We start from the raw sequence: 19,081 nt of genomic DNA, 5'->3' as shown, positions 1-19,081 counted from the left end.
ATGCTTTGCACTGTGCTCGTCACACAAGGATTTTCCTAAATGACAGCTACAGGGACCATGATGAGGATGTTTTTGGGGGATCTCTAAGGGCCGGGAGGGATTCGGACCTCCGTGGTTCTCAGGAGCCCTGACAGGCCTCGTGCAGGTACCTTAGCTGTCAGTACCCAGCCATGGGGCAGTAGGTGCCAAGGCCACGTGCCTGAGCACGTGGGCAGGCCTGGCCGACTGGGGGTGGGGGGAGTGCAGGGCTGGAGGTGAGCCTCCACTGTGCGCCCTCGTGCAGGCCTGCTACCTCCTCTGGAGGAAAGGGTCCCTCTTCGAATTTTTTTCCCTTCCTCTGATTTTCACAAAAGGTACTAGATGGGCAGGTAAATAGGTTAATAGCGACTGCTGTTAAACAAACAAACAAACGAAACACCACTGGTTCTCTACTAGAGAACTACTTCTCTACTTCTGAGAACAAACGTGGGGGGTTTTCGCACATGGACCAATTCTTGGACGCCAGCTGTGGGTCCCACAATTCGACTCAATTCTGATACTGTCTCCCTAGAGGTATAGTACGATCCCGTAGATGAAGGACTCAGTCCCCTGAGCCGGCCCACTCCAGATGTAAGCCATGAGTCTGGGCCTCCCATACTTCTGGCCGGCCAGTTCTACGTCGGGGTTCCCCATGACCCTCTCTTCAGCTTCAAGAATTTGCTAGAATGGCCGGTAGAACTGGGGGAGATGCTTACTTGGGTTGACTGGTTTACTGCATGAAAATTGCATGATAATATTGTAGCCAAATATCAAGCTACAAATGCTGAAGTCTGGAAAGGTCCTGAGTTCAGGCCCTCCTGTCTCTGCCAGTTAGGGTACACCGCCCTCCTGGCAGGTGAATGCGGCCACTGAACCAGAGGCTCTCCAAACCCCGTGGTGGAGGCTTCAGCACGTAGGCAAGGTCAGTTATGAACTCGGTCCCCGGCCCCTGGCCCCTCCACGGAGGATGGCAGTGAGCTGAAAGCCCCGAGCTTCTAAACATGGCTAGGTCTTGGGGGTGAACTGCCCTCACCCTGAAACTCTCCGGGAGACCACCCAGGTCACCTCACTGAGAACAAAAGATGCTCCTGTCACCCAGGAAATTCCAGAGGATCTAGGAGTTCTGTGTCAGGGACCAGGGTCAAGGACCAGATATTAGCACAAAAGCTGCGCCTAGCCCCTCTGTCACTTGGGAAATTATACGAATTTTAGGAGCACTGTGTCAGGAATAGGGATGCAGACAAAATACACCTATTTCCTACAGGGTCATAATATCAGCTAGAAACCTGTCCTCCTTCCTGGTGAACACAGTTCCAGTGAAGAAAACGAGCTTCCTAGCCAGACTTCCCCATAGCAGATCCCAGCCAGGCTACTCGCTGGTCATGCATTCTTGGGCCAGCTACCCGGCATCTCTAGCTTCAGGCTGTCCCCCCCCCTTTTTTTTTAAATATTTTATTAATGAGAGCACATGAGAGAGTGAGCACAAGCAGGGGAGCAGCAGGCAGAGGCAGAGGGAGAAGCAGGCTCCCTGCTGAGCTGGGAGCCCAATGCGGGGCTCGATCCCAGGACCCTGGGATCATGACCTGAACCGAAGGCGGACGCCCAACCGACTGAGCCCCCCAGGCTGTCCGTTTAAAATGGGAAGCTGGGGCACCTGGCCGGCTCAGTCAGTGGAGCGCGCGACTCTTGACCTCAGGGTTGTGAGTTGGAGCCCCATGTTGGGAGTGGAGATGACTTAAAACCTCTACGATGGGGAAGCCGAGTCACTCCCTTTAGAGTAGTGATGAGGAGCAGAGGGTCTTGCGAGTGAAGCACTTAGCTCTTGGGGGTCCCAGTGGCCCAGGAAGGGGGGAACCCTCTCCCTCTTTCCTCACTCTATCCCCAAAGCTGGACACAGGCCTGCACGTGGGGCAGCTTCTGTAGGATTCCCGGCCCACCTGCGATCTTGGGGGAGCTTGGGGGAGCACCTGACCCATGTTGGTGTGTGCCTCACACTTGGGGTGTTGGAGTTTTTGAACAGCACCCTATTTACCACCTTCCTCCTGCTCCAGGAGAGGAATCAGAGCCATCTTTTCGGAAACATGACATGGGTTGTGGCAGGGAGGCCTTGTGGCCCAGATGGTATGACTAATAGAGGGGTTTTGGTGGAAAGGGGGGATTTATGAGGAACTCCCGCTGCACGGTAGCTCAGAGGGCACATGTGGCCCAGGGCATGGGGAAGGAGAGGGTTCTGGGGTTTCCTGGACGGTAGACGAGAGGGGCCTGTGCTGAGAAATGAGACCCCGGAGTCCCGAGGGTGCCCACCACCGGGGAAGTGGCTGTGCGGGGTTTTCTGTGCAGTGACTGCCACAGCTCACATTGGGCTCGCCAGCTGTTCCTTTCGGAGGGCCCTCTAGCAAGAGCTGAGCTCAGAGATTGTGTTTCCCTTCCTCCTTTTTAAGCCAAAATCCCAAAGCCACCAGCATTCAGAGTAAGGAGAGGGACCCAAGCTGCTTCATGCTGGCTCTGGTGGCCTTTCCAGTGCCCTCCAGAGATGGGAACAAGCTGGCGTATGTATGTCTTAGTCAGTCTGTGGTCCCTGCTGGTCCCCAGGCACCAGAAAGCTCCTCCAGGATACACGGGGCTGGGGTGTGCTTGTGTGTGTGGGTGTGGGTGTGGGCGTGCGTTAGTGCGTGCCTGCGTGCAGGTCCTCTGCTAGATCCACTGTCTGGCAGTTGGGCCCAATAAAAAAGCTCTAGGAAATCTGTTTTGATATGCAAATGAGGTGATTATAATGAAAGACAACATGCAAATCTTTGATTTTCTTTGAGCCCCGGAAGATTGGGCCAAAGGGACTTGAGAGCGATCCAAGAGGCTTCCCTGGACCTATGGGACTGCGCTACGCTGCTGCGTCGCGTGGAGGTGAATCGAAACGTGCAGATTGTCTTGTGCTGGTGCTTCTCAGGCCGGCAGAACAGGACTGCCCACTGAAGAGTGTGACCTCTAGCTCGGGCCAGAGGCGGCAACCCAGAACCGGACGGGCCCCCCTGGGAGGGTTCAGCCCAGCAGCCCGGGCGTCCGTCCTTGACCCCACATCCTACACCACCCCCTCCCCCCGGGGTCCCTTCCGTGCCAGCTCCGCTCCTGAGGGCATGGTTTGTGTCTCCCCAGAAGGAAGAGGCCCCGCAGAAGGGACTTGCTGAGCCTCCCCCGCTCTGCTCCATGTTGGCTGTGCCCTCAGGTGAGGCGGCGTGAGGGCCCACAGCCCGGGGAAGAGGGGGGACTGGATACAGGGCAGTTTTCCGAGGCTGTGGAGCCCGGCGAAGTGGTCAGTAGTCGTGTGCGGGGCAGCATCCTCTTCCCGGAGGGAGAGAGGTGACCGCTGCTGATGCCTCCGGTCTGCGACTTTGGGGCCTTTCACCTGTTGACCTTCATCTTGACCTGAGCCAGCCCTGGCCTCCTCCAGCCCCGGGTGTTTGGTGTGCCAGGGCTGGATGCTGGCCAGGTGAGCATGGCTAAGGTCAACCCCTGCCCTCTGCGGCCGGAAGTTTGTCACTTTCTTCAGTCTCTGACCAACAGATCCCCGCCCCCTGCCCTCCCAAGTCATCTCCCTGGTGTCAGAGGCCCTCTCCACCTCCCCCTGGGCCTCTGACGTCCTCCCCGGGCCTCTTCTCCCCTGTCCAGGCTGGCGCCATGCCCCCTCCAGCGGAGGTGACGGACCCGTCGCATGCCCCCGCTGTCCTGCGTCAGCTCAATGAGCAGCGGCTCCGAGGCCTCTTCTGTGACGTCACCCTCATAGCTGGAGACACCAAGTTCCCTGCTCACCGCAGTGTCCTGGCTGCTTCCAGTCCTTTCTTCAGAGAGGCCCTGCTTGCTTCAGCTCCACTCCCCCTCCCACCAGTTACTGGGGGCTCTGCCCCTAACCCGGCCACCACCACAGCTGCCTCCTCCTCCTCTTCCTCCTCCTCCTCCTCTTCTTCTTCCTCCTCCTCTTCTTCTTCTTCCTCCTCTTCTCCCCCTCCGGCCTCACCCCCCACTTCCTCCCCACCCCGGGTCCTGGAGCTGCCAGGGGTCCCCGCAGCTGCCTTCTCTGATGTCCTCAACTTCATCTATAGTGCCCGGCTTGCTCTACCTGGCGGCGGAGGGGACGGGGCAGCGGTGGCAGAGATCGGAGCTCTGGGGCGGCGTCTGGGCATCTCCCGCCTGCAGGGCCTGGGGGAGGGAGGCGATGCCTGGGTACCTCCTGCCCCAGCACCCATGGCCACCTCACAGCCCGAAGATGACAGCTTTGGGCCAGGGCCGCGGCCTGCCGGGGAGTGGGAGGGGGACCGGGCTGAGGCCCAGGCCTCTGACTCGCAGGCCCCCCTGTCCCGTCGGCCCCTCCCCTGCCCGCGCTGCGGGAAAAGCTTCATCCATCCCAAACGGCTGCAGACCCATGAGGCGCAGTGCCGCCGTGGGGCCGGCACCCGGGGTACTGCGGGGCTGGCCTCCGGGGGCTCAGCCCCCAGCGGTCCCGCCGGCGTGGATGCCTCGGCCCTGCCCACGCCAGTGGGCTTCCGCGGCGGCCCGGAGCACGTGGTGAAGGTGGTGGGGGGCCACGTGCTGTACGTGTGCGCCGCCTGCGAGCGCTCCTACGTGACGCTGTCCAGCCTGAAGCGGCACAGCAACGTGCACTCGTGGCGCAGGAAGTACCCGTGTCGCTACTGCGAGAAGGTGTTCGCGCTGGCGGAGTACCGGACCAAGCACGAGGTGTGGCACACTGGGGAGCGCAGGTGAGCCACCGGCCAGGCGGCCAGGCGCGGTGGGGTGTGGGAGGGTGGGGGGCTGTGGGGATGGGGCCCTGGCCGCAGACTACTGTGCGAGCCGGACCCAGTAAGTGGTGGGAATCCTGACTGCTCACCCCCTCACCCCTGGTCACCAGCTCCTCCCCGTGGGTGCAGCCACCTCCCTCCAGCCTGGGCTCTCCCTCCCCCCGATGCTCACTGGCACCTCTGGGTGTCTGGGGTTCCGGGCTGGTGCGCTGGGGAAGGTCCCCCAGCCAGGAAAGAGGAAGCTGCCCCCGTAGGAGGAGATGGTGGAGGGCACAGGCAGGACCATGGGGAGTTGTAAGGTGTCTTCCCCCCACCTGTCCTTGCTCATGAGACACCCCCCATCCGTCAGCGGGGCTTCAGAGAAGGCTCCGGGGGTTAGGCCAGGCGCATGATTATTCCCGGTTGGCAGACAGACCCCCCTGGGGCCCAGCACCTCACAGCTGGTGGGGTCACCGAGCTAGGGCTGTACCTCTGGAGAGGCTGGCAGGATGGGACCAGTGGTATGAAACGAGGGCAAGCACCCAGGTGGGGGAGTCGTAGGATTAGGGCAGCTGAGACCTGGCTTCGGGGCCCCCTGACTCCCATGTCTCTCTCCCCGTCCTGTTCCCTGCTGTCCCGGCCCAGGTACCAGTGCATCTTCTGCTGGGAGACCTTTGTCACTTATTATAACCTGAAGACCCACCAGCGAGCCTTCCACGGCATTAGCCCCGGGCTGTTAGCCAGTGAGAAGACACCCAATGGAGGCTACAAGCCCAAGCTTAATACCCTCAAGCTGTACCGCCTGCTTCCCATGCGGGCTGCCAAGCGGCCCTACAAGACCTATAGCCAGGCCGCCCCCGACGCCCCCCTCTCTCCAAGCCTCAACACACCGGCCCCGGTAGCCATGCCTGCCAGCCCCCCGCCCGGGCCCCCTCCCGCCCCGCAGCCCGGCCCCCCGCCCTCCGTCATAGCATTTGCCCACCCTGCTCCCTCGGTCATTGTTCATGGGCGCAGCAGCAGTGGTGGAGCAGGGGGGGGGCCGGCCACCGCAGGGGGAGCCCAAGCCGCCTCGGTCATCACTTACACTGCACCCCCGAGGCCCCCCAAAAAACGTGAGTACCCACCGCCGCCCCCCCAACCTGCAGCCACGCCGAGCAGCCCCACCACCGCGGGCAGCCCGGCCACCGCCGCGGGCCCGGCCACCGCCACGGAGGAGGCCAAGGGCCGCAACCCACGGGCTGGAAGGACTCTGACCTACACGGCCAAGCCAGCCGGCGGGATTGGCGGGGGTGGGGGTCCCCCTGCGGGGCCTGGCCGGGGCCCCTCTCAGCTCCAGGCCGCACCTCCACTGTGTCAGATCACTGTGCGCATCGGTGAGGAGGCCATTGTCAAGCGCCGCATCTCAGAGACTGACCTGCGCCCCGGGGAGCTGAGCGGGGAGGAGGTGGAGGAGAGCGAGGACGACGAGGACGACGACGACGACGACGACGACGACGACGACGACGAGGAGGAATCGCGGGCCGGCGGGGAGGACCAGCTCTGGCGGCCCTACTACTCCTACAAGCCCAAGCGCAAGGCCGGGGCGGCGGGCGCGGGCAGCGGCGGGGGCGGCGCGCTGCCCCGAGGCCGCCGACCGCCGCGCTGGAGGCAGAAGCCGGAGCGCAGGAGCTGGGAGGACGCGCCGGCCGCCGAGGGCCCCGCGGGGCGCGCCCGGGCCGAGCGGAGGCACCGCTGCGGGGACTGCGCCCAGACCTTCGCCACCGTGCGGAAGCTGCGCAAGCACCAGGAGGCGCACGGCGGCAGCGCGCATGGGGCCCGCGGCGGCCGCAGGCCCTCCAGCCGCTTCGCTTGCCCGCACTGCGCCAAGGTGTGCAAGACGGCGGCCGCCCTGAGCCGCCACGGGCAGAGGCACGCGGCCGAGCGGCCCGGGGGCACCCCCACGCCGGTCATCGCCTACTCCAAGGGCAGCGCTGGCGCCAGAGCCGCGGATGTCAAGGAGGAGGCCCCCCAAGAGATGCAGGTGTCCTCGTCCAGCGGGGAGGCGGGGGGCGGGAGCGCCGCGGCTGCCGCGGAGGGAGCGCCCGAGGCCGCCTCTCTGCAGGACCCTGTCATCTCGGGGGGTGAGGAGCCCCCGCTTGTGGCGGGAGGGGGCACCTATGCCTATCCGCCGGTGCAGGAATTTCCCCTAGCTCTAATCGGGAGCGGCAGGGAACCTGGCGGCGGGAGGGGCAAAGCTGGCAGTGAGGGGCCGGTGGGCGCTGGGGAGGGGGACCGCGTGGAGGGGATGGGGGCTGCCAAAGTCACCTTCTACCCAGAACCCTACCCGCTCGTATATGGCCCTCAGCTCCTTGCCGCCTACCCTTACAACTTTAGCAACCTGGCTGCTCTCCCGGTTGCTCTTAACATGGTCCTACCTGATGAGAAGGGTGGGGGGGCCCTTCCCTTCCTTCCGGGGGTCTTTGGCTACGCAGTCAATCCTCAAGCCGCGCCCCCTACTCCCCCAACCCCACCTCCCCCGACCCTTCCCCCACCTGTCCCCCCTAAGGGAGAAGGGGAAAGGGCAGGGCTTGAGAGAACCCAGAAGGGAGATGTGGGGTGAGCTCTGGGCCCACCTCCCCCCTTTCACCAGATGCCACCCTCCCTGAACCCCCTGCCACTACCAGCTCCCTGGCTTCCCTGCCCCTTGGGAGCCCCTCCACACTCTTGTGCAGGGACTTGGGGGCCCCTGGAGCTCAGGGGTCAGGCTGCTTTGTGTGAGATTGTAGTTTTCCCATCTCCTGGGAAGGGATCTTGGGTGGTTCCCCTCTCAGTTCTCCTCCAGGGAATGGCCTCCGTGAGGGGCAGGGCCAGCTCCCATCCTTTCTCCAGCCCTCGGGGCAACTGAGCAATATACTTACATGAATCTCTCTACTCACGGCCCCCACCAGCTCTGAATGTCTAACCCACCCTCCTGATTGGTAAACCCGGGGGGGAAACCATCTCTCTCACCTAGTGACCTCCCCTCATTCTGAAGCTTTCTCTAAGCCCCTGCCTAGACGCTTCCTAGCACATTCCATTCTTTGTGGCCCAGGGCCTGGACCAGACCATTGTGATACCTGACCCCTGCCCATCTGGGAGCATGGCTTCTGGTTCCATTCTCTCCAGGGGTGGGTTTCTGTGTCCCTGTCTTCTTCACGTGACGATGCCATGCCTTCCTGGCCTCCCATGCCTTTGGGTCTTCCATATTGCTCCTCGCTCTCCTACTCTGGAGATGGCCTCTTCCGATTCAGGTCAAGGAGGTGTTGCCGGGAGGGCTACCCGTCTGTTCCATGGCTGAGTACTTTCCCAGCCCAGGGCAGCATGAATCTTGGCCCTATCTTGACCCCCAAATCCAGTGAGCTCCAGATTCTTCCAAGGCAAAGAGGTGAGCAGATCGCACCTCTTCCTGCCTCTACCTATGGCCTCTTCTGGGCTAAATCAGATTTGGGGGTCAGTGGGGAGGAGCTCCATATGGGATGGGGAAGGGAATCTACTTTCTCCCCCCCCCTTTTTTTTTTTTTGTTTTGTTTTTGCTTCCTGATGGTTTCTCCCAGACTAGACCAAATAGCCAGAAAAGTGATGGGGGTTGGATGGGTGGCTAAGCCCAAGATTTGCACATGACCTCCCATCCTTACCTTTACCTCCATCTTCCCCAGTGTCGTTTCCTCACCATTCACTCCAGGTGGTTTTTGGGGAACCATCCTACTCCCTTGGTGGGCTTTGGGGTATCCCCACCAACTTTTCCTCCAGAATAGCACCTTACACCCCATCTTTGACTCAGTTCCCCACACCCAAAGATCCCAGCCTAGGGATGGGGTGCAGGGACCTTAAACAGTCCCTGATCCCTAATTTGCACTAGTTAACCCTGGTCAGGGGTCCATATGTTTCCTTCCAGCGGGGGAGTTGAAGAAATGTTTGCTCCTAATTCTCTTTGACGACCGGGCATCCCCACTCTGTGATTGGATGAACGTTTCCCAACCCACCCCCCCAAAAAAAACAGCTCACAAGGGGAGAGCCAGTTTGGGGGAGCAAATCTGGTAAATGGGAATTAGAGGAGTGCAGTTTAAAACGGGGAAAGGCTGCCACCATTTAGATGGGAGCTTTATCCTAGCTACTGTTTTCCGGGGCCAAGATGGCTGCCCTCTTTCTCGGCTAAAAGGGCAAGATCATGGCTTTTGGAGGGAGGTGAGCTTGGGGGAAGGACCAGGAGCATTCTCCTGCCTCGTCTTACCCTCTGAGTCTATAGGAAGGGGGAGGTTTTTGACAGGCTCCTGAATGTTAACCATGGAGGAGTGTCATTCCTTCTCTCCTCCTCTGTCTCTTTGCACTTTTCCTGGTCTTGGCCACAGTCCGAGTGGAGTTTCCTACTGAATGTACCAAGTTCCAATTTTTAAGGGGGTAAAATGCTTAAAATGGGAAAATGCAAAAAAAAAAATCACTAAAAAGTTCCCACAAATCTCGTTTCTGGCACTTTAGAAAAACTGCGAAAAAAACATAATAAAGAATACATATATATATATATATCTACACACAAATTTTATATATATATATATATATATACACACACATATATACACACACACATACACACACGCACACACACACAGCGGAACCACAAGAGAGACAGAAGCCTTGGAGGTAGGGGGCAGACGCGATGACAGCTCCCCTCTATCCTTAACCTGCACTCCTCTGAGGCAAAAGGGCACAGGAAACGGAAGGAGTTGAGGACGGACCGGGGGATTTGCGTTTCAGAACAGGTCAAAATTCCAAAACCACGGACATTTTTGGGAGAACTGAGATTGCAGGCATTTATTTTTTTGGCAAATATGATTTAGGAAACTAGCTTCCAGAATTTGGTGGTTCTGGGCAACAAATGAGGTTGTGGCAAATTGGAGATCAAAATACGTGTATCCGAGCTGGGGAATTTAATATTGTGAATTTCAGACATTGGAAATTTGGGATTTTGCAATTTCGTCTTTGGAAAATGATTCAAGTCTTGTCAGTTTGTGCCCTCTTTCCCGGTGCTCCCTGGGGAGAAGGGTGATGGTGGAGTGGAAAGGCCACTGGCTCTGTGCCACAGCACGCAAGGTTTAGAATCCTACAGACTGTAGTTCTATATGTAGTGAGGACCCAGATTTAGAGAAACTGACCAATATTTATCTCCGCATCTGTGTGTGTGTCCAACTCTCTAGGCCAATAAACCAACAAGACAGACAAACTGTGCTCCGCAGTGAGATGCCAAGTGCAGTTCTTTGCGGGGCTGGCAGCGGGCTGGACGGAGATGTGCTTCCCTTGTCCCCCCTTGGGAGCTGGCTGGATGATCCCTGAGAGCACAGCCTCCAGCTGCCGAGGAGGTTGAGGGCTTGGGGACCCCGCGCACCTCCCTGTAATGGCTGCAGTCGCTAGTGCTCGAGCTGACTTTGGTCTGACCTCCAGGCAGACACATTAACTCAGCCCAGTTCGCACAGCCTGCTGGGCACAGGATCCTACTGTCCGCTACACCTGGCACCACTCGTTCTCCAAATCAAAAAGTAGTGGGCATAAAATGAGGGATGGTCATGAGATATGACCACCTTTTCTTTTTCTACTCCTGGCCTCTCATTGTCTTCAATTGCTTATCACCATGCCCCTCCCCTTAATTTTGTCTAATGTTTTGAGGATGGGCAGGTAAAATAAGCCAAGCTGGTCCACTGGGTGGGGCGGGGCGGGGGTGGGGGTGGGGGGCTGGTTTGAGGAATTCTGGAACAAATACCTTGACCAGGGTGGGCAGCCACACTCAGATGGCCCTAGCAGATTGCTGCCAACAGGGGAATCGGGTCTGGTGTTACCAGTTTTAATTTTTTTTTCCTCGAGAGAAGCCAGAAATACAAACTTCTCTGTGCAATATCCGAATTTTTAAAGTAGCTAACTCACACTAAAAATTGTGCAGGTCAACAACACTGGTCACACAAACACATCAGTTTGCAACCTCTGATGTGTACTGGGTAGAGCTCCCATCTCATATGACTGTCAGACTTGGGGACAGATACTATTCTTAGCTCCATTTTACAGTCCTGGAATCTCAGGCCCAGAGCGATTTAGTACCTATCTAAAGTTTGAGCACCAAAGCTGGAACCTGAATGAAGTTTTTTAAAGTGCTCTTTTCTCCTCTCAAATGCATCCTTTCACTTACTACAAAACAATAAATTACGGAAAAGTAAAAACAAAGAGAATGATACTAGTCTCAACATGCAAACATAAGCACTGATAATAACAGGTGTACTTCCTTCCAGGAAAGAAAAAATCCTTAATCACTCAACGACTGTGAAGCACCTACTATCCCATAGGTCAGGCCCAGTGCCAGGTGCTGGAGATATTACAGCGAACAAGACACAGTCCCTGCCCTCCTAGAGCGTACAATCTACTTCTCATTCTTTGTTCCATTTTCCCGGCAACCTAGCGTTGATATCCAACTTCTACAAGAAACCAAAGAATAAATAAACTGATAGTGCATTTCTGTTGGGGCCCAAGGCTTCATTCCACCCCGTCCCCCTTGGGCGCTCTCCCTAGAGGGGCAATGATGTGCGAAGCCTGGATTCCTAGTGGAGTTGAGAGGGAGAAAGGGGCAGTACTGCCCGCTCTCAGCTTGGGAGTACTGCCCTCTCTCAGCTCAGCTGGCCGAGGACTCGCGTCTTGGCCCTCTGTCCTCAAGGAAAGGGGTCGGCGGGGGGCAAGTGGTACGAGGCGTCCAGGAAGATGACGAGGGTCCCAACGCTCGTGAAGATGATGAAGGTCCACAGGAAAAGTCGATCCACTACCATGGCCACAAACTGCCAGTCTTCCTTCAGCTGGGGGTAGGCAGAGTAAACTGTGCCTGAGCTCCAGACCCCCAGGGAAGGCCTGCCCTGTACCCTTGCCCTAGTCCTGCCGCTCAGAGACAGGGCCGGGCCGCAAGACGGAGGAAAACGAAACTGCGGGCGACGGATGGGGCGAGGAGCCAGTCGGAACACAGGGGGGCGGGACCAAGGGAGGCAAGCTTCCAATCAGAAGCAAAACGGGTGCTGGGGGCGGAGCCTCGGTCTGCGGGTGGAGCCAAGGCCACCCAGGCCCTGCCCTGCTCCGCCGTCATTGGGCTTACCGCGTCGTGGTCCTCCTGTTCCTGCAGCTGGCGGGCGATGTAGCCGATCGAGGAAACGACCTCCCGTAGCTCGGGAGGCAGGCCCACAGTCCGGGTCGGACCGTCGATAAGTCGCCGCAGGTCCGGGGCAGACAGCTCAGGCTGGAACCTGGAAGAGGCGGGACATTTGGGCCACGCTCTAGGCTCCGTCCCGACTCCCTCCTCCAACACTCTTGTCAGTTTTCAAACCGTGAGAAGGCCCGTTAGGCTCTCCCAGCCAGCGGCGACCTCTCCAGCCTTCCGCAATTCCTCCCATCTTTCTACGCTTTAGTTTCCGCCTTTCCGCAAAGTAGGCGGCGGAACGGGGTACTACAATTCCCATGAACCTCAAGGGCATCTTCCGGGACCTCAAGCTGCCTGCCTCTGCACAGTCTTCTGGGAACTGTAGTTCCTGCTCTCTCTTACTTGTAGGCGACGGGGAGTAAGTGCTACCTGTTGGGTTTGGGGAAAAGAAAATCGTTCGGTGGCTTCCGGATGAAATATTCATCTGTTCCCCGACCCCAGCCACTTCCTGGAGAATCCCGGAGGGCCACAGGAGGTGGCTCTGGCATCAGGTCTCTCTCGGGTTTGGGCCTCTTCAGACCCAGGTACAGAGGGAGTTTGTGGATGAAGATCTGCAGAGTAGAAAGGCGAGTTGGCGGGGGGGGGGCGGGGGGGCGCGCTCCCGGTCTCAGATCCGAGGGGAAGCCGCCCGTTGACCCCATCCACCCGCCCATCCCCGCGCCTGCGTGAGCGCGTCCCGGCGAGCCACACAGCCTCAAGAGCTCGGAAGTGGGTTGCAGACCCTGGGAATGCATCCCTGGAACCCAGGATGGGCAGTGCTGACGAAGGAAAGATGGGATCTAGGACATGACAGTGTCGACTGCGCAAGGTTTCAACACCCAACAGGCCTCGGCACCAAGACGCTCCACCCCAGGAGCTGTAGTTCTCCCTCGGGTCTGAGAAAGGGGAGGTTGAAGGTGGTAGGAGGGCTGCAGGGGCGATACCGGCACAGAACAGCGAACGCTAGCACCGAGGGTTAACATCGAGGTCCATCTTACCTGGCGGACCCAAGCGGGCATTTGGTGGGTGTGCGGTGAGCGATGATGCAGGTTGAGGACAACGACGCTGAGGATGACGGAGAAAGTGACGAGGACCATGGTAAACATGAGGTACTTGATAATGATGGGGACAGATAGGGAAGTCTCAGGAACTTTGTCTGCCAGCAGCAACAGGAACACGGTAAGGGTCAACAGGGCAAAGATCGAGAGCCCCATCTTCTCTCCTTATGGGGCAGAGAGGAAGGCAGAAGGGTCAGGCTTTGCCAGAAGGCAATTTCGGTGGCCTAATCAGTGACCGTGTTTCCAGCCCACACAAGCACAGGCTTTGGAAAGGGCCAAGTGCACACAGATGACTCCTACAATTATACCTCCAGCCGGGACTTACTCTTCCAAACCCCAGATTTATAGCCACCTGCTAATTGAACGTCTCCGCTTGAATGTCCAGTAGACATCTTAAACCTGTCCCAAACCGAATCCCCTGATCACCAGCCCCTCCCACAGGCTCATTTCATGAATGACCAATCCTGGGGCAGACCAAAATCCTGTCAGTCATTCTCAACTCTCTTCACTCTTTCTTATCCCATATCCAATCCACAGCAAACCCTACTGGCTCCACCTTCAAAATATATCCCTACAAAACACCACCACGAACTCAGATCTGAGTTTTTATAAAGGTCTCTTCGCTTCATCCTACTTCCCCCTGCTGACTGTTCTCAACCGGGCTGCCAGATTGAGCTTGTTAAAATGTAAATCAGATCGTATCACTTTTCTCCAAACCTTCCTGTGGCTTGCATCTTCCTAAGCATCAAAGCCAGACCTCGGCGTGTTTGACTGTGTTGGACTGTGTTGGACAAGGCCTTCTTCCCATTATCTCTTTGACTTTATCGCCTACTGTTTTTCTCCAGGCTTCCTTCATTCAGTTATCCTGGCTCGCTCTTGAATATGCAAGACTCACTCCCACTTCTGGGCCTTTGCATTCATTGTTAACTGCGCTTGGTACATGTTCCTTCAGATATCTATCTGCCAGGGTCATTCTCTCATCCCCTTCAAATCTTCCTTCAAATATTGGTCAAATATTTCCTTTTTATTGAGGCATTCGCTGGCCATTCTATTTTTTTCTTAAAATTTTAAGTAATCTCTACATTCAGCACAGGGCTCGAACTCACAGCCCTGAGATCAGGAGTCATGTACTGTACCGAATGAGCCAGCCAGGGGCCCTTGACCGTTCTATTTTAATTTTATTTATTTATTTATTTATTTAGAGAGGGAGAGGGAGAAAATCATCTTTTTTTTTTTTTAAGATTTTATTTATTTATTTGAAAGAGAGAGTGAGAGAGAGAGCTGAGAAGGTCAGAGGGAGAAGTGGACTCCCCATGGAGCTGGGACCACGATGCGGGACTCAATGCGAGACTCAGTCCTGGGACTCCCAAGATCATGACCTGAGCCCAAGGCAGTCCTTTCACCAACTGAGCCACACAGGCGCCCAAGAGAGAGACAATCTTAAGCAGGCTCCACACCTAGCATGGAGCCTGTCTTGGGGCTGATCTCACACCCCAAGGTATGACCTAAGGAGAAATCAAGAATCAAGCACTGAACCAACTGGGCCGCCCAGGTGCCCCCTATTCTATTTTAAATTATAACCCAAGCTCTCAGTCTCATCCTCTCTACCACTCTTCCTACTTTATGTTCCTCCTTAGGACCCGTCGTCTTCTAATATAGTATCTAATAGATGTATTTGCTTTATTGATAGTCTCCCCACTAGAATGTAAACTCCACAAGGGCAAGGAGTTTTGTCTCTTTTATTCACAGATAGAGCCCCAGTGCCTAGCACATGACAGATACTAAACAAATACCATTGCATGAATGAACAGACCAACCCCTGTAGCCCATTTTAGCACCTAAATAGCAATTTGAAGGATCTAAAAATGAAGCAAAGTACATAAGGAGATGTCAGGTGGCTGATTATTCCCGAGACATAAAACAGGCACCTCAAACTTCAAGGAAGGCATTGAAATAAAAAACTTTTATGGTCTACTCTACTTAAGTTCTATAATATAACCCCAAGGTTTGCCTTGCTCTGGGAGGAAGGAGAAGTTACATTTGGAAGATTGTTCTAGAGCTGGATCACTTTCCTTCCCTAGACAGAGAATTCGATGCCAGAGAGAAGGAAAGCATACTTTAAATGACAGAGTTAAGGATTCCAGTCTGGGAATCAGACCGGCACCAACCAGAGTTAGAATCCAGACGCTACCCGTCTCTGACTGTAGCTGAAACTGGGGCAAATGACTTAAACTCTCTCAGCTACTATGACCTCCTCTGTAAAAGGGGAAGACAATTCAGCACTCACCTCACAGAGTTGTTCTAAAGATTAGAATTGAGTTAATGTAGGAGTGCCTGGCTGGTGCAGTCGGTTAAGGGACTGACTCTTGATTTCTGGGGGGTCGTGGTTTCTGGGTCATGAGATCGAGACCTGTGTCTGGCTCTGTGCTGAGCCCAGAGTCTGCTTGAGATTCTCTCTCTCTGCCCCTCCCCCCTTATAAAATAAATTTAAAAAAAAAAGGAATTGAGTTATATGTAACATGTTCATTGTACTACTTATAGCAAGTGCTCAAAAATAGTAAAAATAATACAAACACTTACATAGAATTTACTTGGTACCAGGCATAGTTCTATTAACTCAATTAATCCTCAAAATAATCCTATTAAGTGGGGACCAATAGGAAGGAATTTGCCCAAGGTTACTCTGTAACTACATTATGCTTCCTCCTAGAGAAATGTTGCTGTTATTTCTAAAGGAATCTCCAAAGGGCTAGTAGGTGTCTGAAAAATAACAGGGGGGTGTGGGGGGTGGATACCAGGACTGGGGAAAGTGAAAGGGAGCATTGTGTAACCCCAGGAATTGGTGGGTTCCAAGGATGGTATTTTAGGATTCTGGAGGATAGGGTTCTGGAGTTCCTAGATCAACAGACCTGGGCTGCAGAAAAGGGATCAGGTGTTCCTAGATGGAGAGACCTGGGCTGCAGAGCCCCCCACCCCACCGCACCCCCACCCTGAGGTTGGAGGGAAAACCTGATCCAGGAAAAGCCTCTGGCTGAAGGGAAAACCTGGGAAAGATTGCTGCAGCACAATCCATGATGGCTTGGGCTGGCCCAAAAACCTTGCCTGGATTCCGACAGGAAGCCGAGCAACTGGTAAGAAGGTGGGTTGTGGACTCTTCCTCCCTTACCTGCATCTGGTGGCAGGTAGAAGACGAAGATGGCCAGAAGAGTGATGAGGATGCATGGGGCAATGACGTTGACCAGGTAGAAGAGAGGCTTCCGGCGAATGATGAGGTAGAAGGTGACTTCTTCGCGCTGTCCTTCCCCGCCTCCCTTAGGATCTGTGGAAGGCTGGATTAGCCGAGAAGGCTTGTGGATAATTTCCCATTGGCCATTCTCTGGGAGGAAAGAGAGGGGAGAGAAGAAAGGGACACAGATATGGGACCTGTCCTTACTGTCGCCCGATATGGCTTGCTCTGCCACATCCTAGACCTGGGAGTGGCTGATGGGATAAGACACTAGCTGTGGACACTGGGCGGGGCAGCCCGTCTCTGATGAACTTGAACGAGTCTCCACTTCCTTATCTGTGAAATGTAGAGAATCCCACTTAATTTGCCAACCCCACAGGGTCGTAGCAGGCACTGCTTTAGGAGGGTATTTATCAACCTCTTAGAAACTGGAAATCATAGAGCCCATGGGTGGGGGAACCATGCCCACTCACCAATGAAGGTCCCCTCATGAATGTGCACTTCCTGCCGCTCCTGCTTGTCGGGACCCAAGCCGGTCCGCAGGCTGACCTCTGAGCTGTCATAGCCGTAGGAGCTGAACACCATGGTGCAGTTCTGCCAGTCGAACGGGAAGTAGGTGACCTGGATGGAGCGGGGAGTCACCGCAGCTGCCAGAGAGCTGTTCGCGGCTGGGGGGCCTTGGGAGGTCATTAGGCAGGTCACAGGGACATAAGGTCACAGATGAATTGGAAGGTTATTAAGGGAGGCTATGGGCAACGGAAGCGAGGTCACTGAGAAACACTGCAGGTCAGCGATCGTGGGCACAGAAGGTGAAACCACGCCAATCAGGAGGATGCGCGCCATGGGAAGGTTATGAGGGATGATGGAGTAGGGACGGGAGTCGCTGGGGAAGCAGGGTTCCCAGGAGAAGGCCGGGCACCTGGATGCTGCAGCTGCTACGGTAGAGTCCTGGAGGCTGCCAGCGCACGGAACCATTGGAAGACACCACGACGTTCACGTCCAGGGCAACGTCAAAATTCCCGTCATTGCTGCGGGGGAGGAACCTTCTCAGCGGGAATCAGACCCCGCCCCCAGGAGGCCCCAACCTCAGGAGGCCCCGCCTCCCCAGAGACCCCGCCCACCTCCGGGTCTTAGGGAAGAGCCTACTTGTTCAGAAGCACAATGTCCGGAAGCCACACGGATTCAGCCGTGATGCGGAGTGAATCGATGCCCTCGTGCTGCGCGGGGTCCCAGCTCAGCCTGTAGTCAGTCCACTCCTGTGGGAGCAGAGGCTGAGGGGCTGTCGGGGGCTGGAGCCCGGAAGGGGACGTGGGATGTCCGCAGGAAGCCGGGTAGGGAGGGCAGGGAAGGGGAGCCATCAGGCCTGGGCTATGGTTCAGAAGTCGGGGTTCTGGTTCCGACTGCACCTTTACTCGCTGGGACCTCATCAATGAATTTCTCCTTCCCTCGCCCTGGACCCCAAATTTTTGGTCTGTAAAAATGAGGAGATTGCACTAGCTAGCCACTGAAACAGTGGTTTTGAAGCTGCAGTTCGCGACCCTTTAGTGGATCAGAAATCAAATTAGTGGCCCCAAAACAGTGTTTTAAAAAAAATAGAGTAAGGAATGCGTGGAATGCAGCTCCCAGAGTAAAGATAGGTATTGTTTCCTGAAGCTTCCGTTTCCGTTCCGTTTTCTGAGGTCGTGATGCAGGAACTGCTCTTACCGAGCCGGACATGGGAGGAAATTGGGAAGGCAGCGGGACGGGACGCCCTCTCCCACCCCGTGGGGTCTGCATACCAGGTCTAAGTACACCTTTGTGCTCATCTCCTCATCCTTCTCGTTCTAGAAGGGAAAAGTTTAAAGGGTACAGGTGACGTGAGCAAAGAGAAATGAAGGGGTTCGGCGGGTCAAGGTCTATCTGGAAACCCCCGCCTCTTGGCTCCAAGCCCCTCCCCCTAGATGCCGCGTTGGTTTGAGCCCCGCCTCTACCTCAGAAACTTCCGGCGGTCTACAGCGCCAGCCAATCCGGCTGCCAGCCGCTCGCCCCCCGACCGGCCTTCACCCTGGCCCCGCCCCGGGCCCCACCCCCATTCCGTAACTCACCCCGCGCTGAATCTCCTCCGGCTGTAGTTTCGCAGCGGATCCGGAGCCAAGCTCCGTCCCAGCCTGCGACCCCGCCTAAAGTCCCGCCCCCCAGCCAGTCCCGCGACCCCGGCTTCCCTTCAGAGTTCCTCGCCCTACCCCGCTCTACCCGCGGCCCGTCCAGCAGCCACGCCCACAACTTGTCCACCCGTCCGATTTCGACCCAATCTCCGCTTACCGCCCGTCCATCTCCCGGCCTGGCCTCGCGCCATGCCCCGCCCCCAGACGGCCCTCGCTCCCGCCCCGCCCAAAGCCACGCCCCCAGCCGGTCCCGCCGGCCTGACCTCAACCCCGGCGTGCGCCCTCACCAGGCTGATGAGTTGCGCCAGGGTGAGGCCAATGCCGACCCCGACACGGTCCCCCACCTCCCGCGCCGGCCGCACCGAGCTGTCATAGCCAGAGAAGAGTTTCTCGCGGAGCCGGCCCTCCTCCGCTTCCGTGCCGCGGACGCCTGGAGGAGGAGAGCTAGAAGTGAAGCCACCGTGCCCGGTCATGACCCCTGGCCCCGTCACTGCCACCACCCCGAGGCCCAGACGTACCCGGGGCGAGCGGCGCCCCCAGCACCCCCAGCACCAGCAGCAGCAGCGCCTCTGGGGTCATAGCCCGGCCGCGTTGCTCAGTGAGTTCGCTCGGCTCGCCAGCGCAGGGGAAGTGACGAGACGCCCAGGAAT

At 56.9% G+C, this 19,081-nt stretch overlaps 2 protein-coding genes across 17 annotated transcripts in view; one reads left to right on the top strand and one right to left on the bottom strand.

The window, feature by feature from the left end:
• ZBTB4 (zinc finger and BTB domain containing 4) overlaps nucleotides 1-10,028 on the top strand; it is a 15,877-nt gene extending 5,849 nt beyond the window's left edge. For 3 of the 7 annotated variants that reach the window (XM_004760294.3, XM_045083279.1, XM_045083280.1), the window contains 4 exons: nucleotides 2,829-2,919; nucleotides 3,169-3,238; nucleotides 3,682-4,769; nucleotides 5,433-10,028. In XM_004760294.3, the coding sequence (XP_004760351.1) occupies nucleotides 3,691-4,769; nucleotides 5,433-7,386 (3,033 nt within the window). In that variant the 5' untranslated portion in view covers nucleotides 2,829-2,919; nucleotides 3,169-3,238; nucleotides 3,682-3,690 and the 3' untranslated portion in view covers nucleotides 7,387-10,028. Of the gene's footprint in view, nucleotides 1-1,642; nucleotides 2,920-3,168; nucleotides 3,239-3,681; nucleotides 4,770-5,432 lie in introns of those variants that run through there. The other 4 variants (XM_045083283.1, XM_045083282.1, XM_013060262.2 and 1 more) reach the window with 3 other exon arrangements.
• Nucleotides 1-19,081, bottom strand: part of CHRNB1 (cholinergic receptor nicotinic beta 1 subunit) — a 20,915-nt gene extending 1,834 nt beyond the window's left edge. The window contains exons 1-11 of one of the 10 annotated variants that reach the window (XM_004760286.3): nucleotides 18,950-19,074; nucleotides 18,719-18,861; nucleotides 18,066-18,110; nucleotides 17,434-17,576; nucleotides 17,207-17,315; nucleotides 16,761-16,908; nucleotides 16,228-16,437; nucleotides 13,002-13,225; nucleotides 12,394-12,575; nucleotides 11,923-12,070; nucleotides 9,587-11,632 (exon numbers count right to left, since the gene is read on the bottom strand). In XM_004760286.3, coding sequence (XP_004760343.1) covers nucleotides 11,492-11,632; nucleotides 11,923-12,070; nucleotides 12,394-12,575; nucleotides 13,002-13,225; nucleotides 16,228-16,437; nucleotides 16,761-16,908; nucleotides 17,207-17,315; nucleotides 17,434-17,576; nucleotides 18,066-18,110; nucleotides 18,719-18,861; nucleotides 18,950-19,010 — 1,554 coding nt within the window. In that variant the 5' untranslated portion in view covers nucleotides 19,011-19,074 and the 3' untranslated portion in view covers nucleotides 9,587-11,491. Of the gene's footprint in view, nucleotides 1-9,586; nucleotides 11,633-11,922; nucleotides 12,071-12,393; nucleotides 12,576-13,001; nucleotides 13,226-16,227; nucleotides 16,438-16,760; nucleotides 16,909-17,206; nucleotides 17,316-17,433; nucleotides 17,577-18,065; nucleotides 18,111-18,371; nucleotides 18,567-18,718; nucleotides 18,862-18,949 lie in introns of those variants that run through there. The other 9 variants (XM_004760288.3, XM_045083290.1, XM_045083287.1 and 6 more) reach the window with 9 other exon arrangements.

Source organism: Mustela putorius, unplaced genomic scaffold, assembly GCF_011764305.1.
Source record: "Mustela putorius furo isolate JIRA1106 unplaced genomic scaffold, ASM1176430v1.1 tig00000695_pilon_pilon_pilon, whole genome shotgun sequence".
NCBI classification, from domain to species: Eukaryota; Metazoa; Chordata; class Mammalia; order Carnivora; family Mustelidae; genus Mustela; species Mustela putorius.
This window is presented reverse-complemented; position numbering and strand designations above follow the sequence as displayed.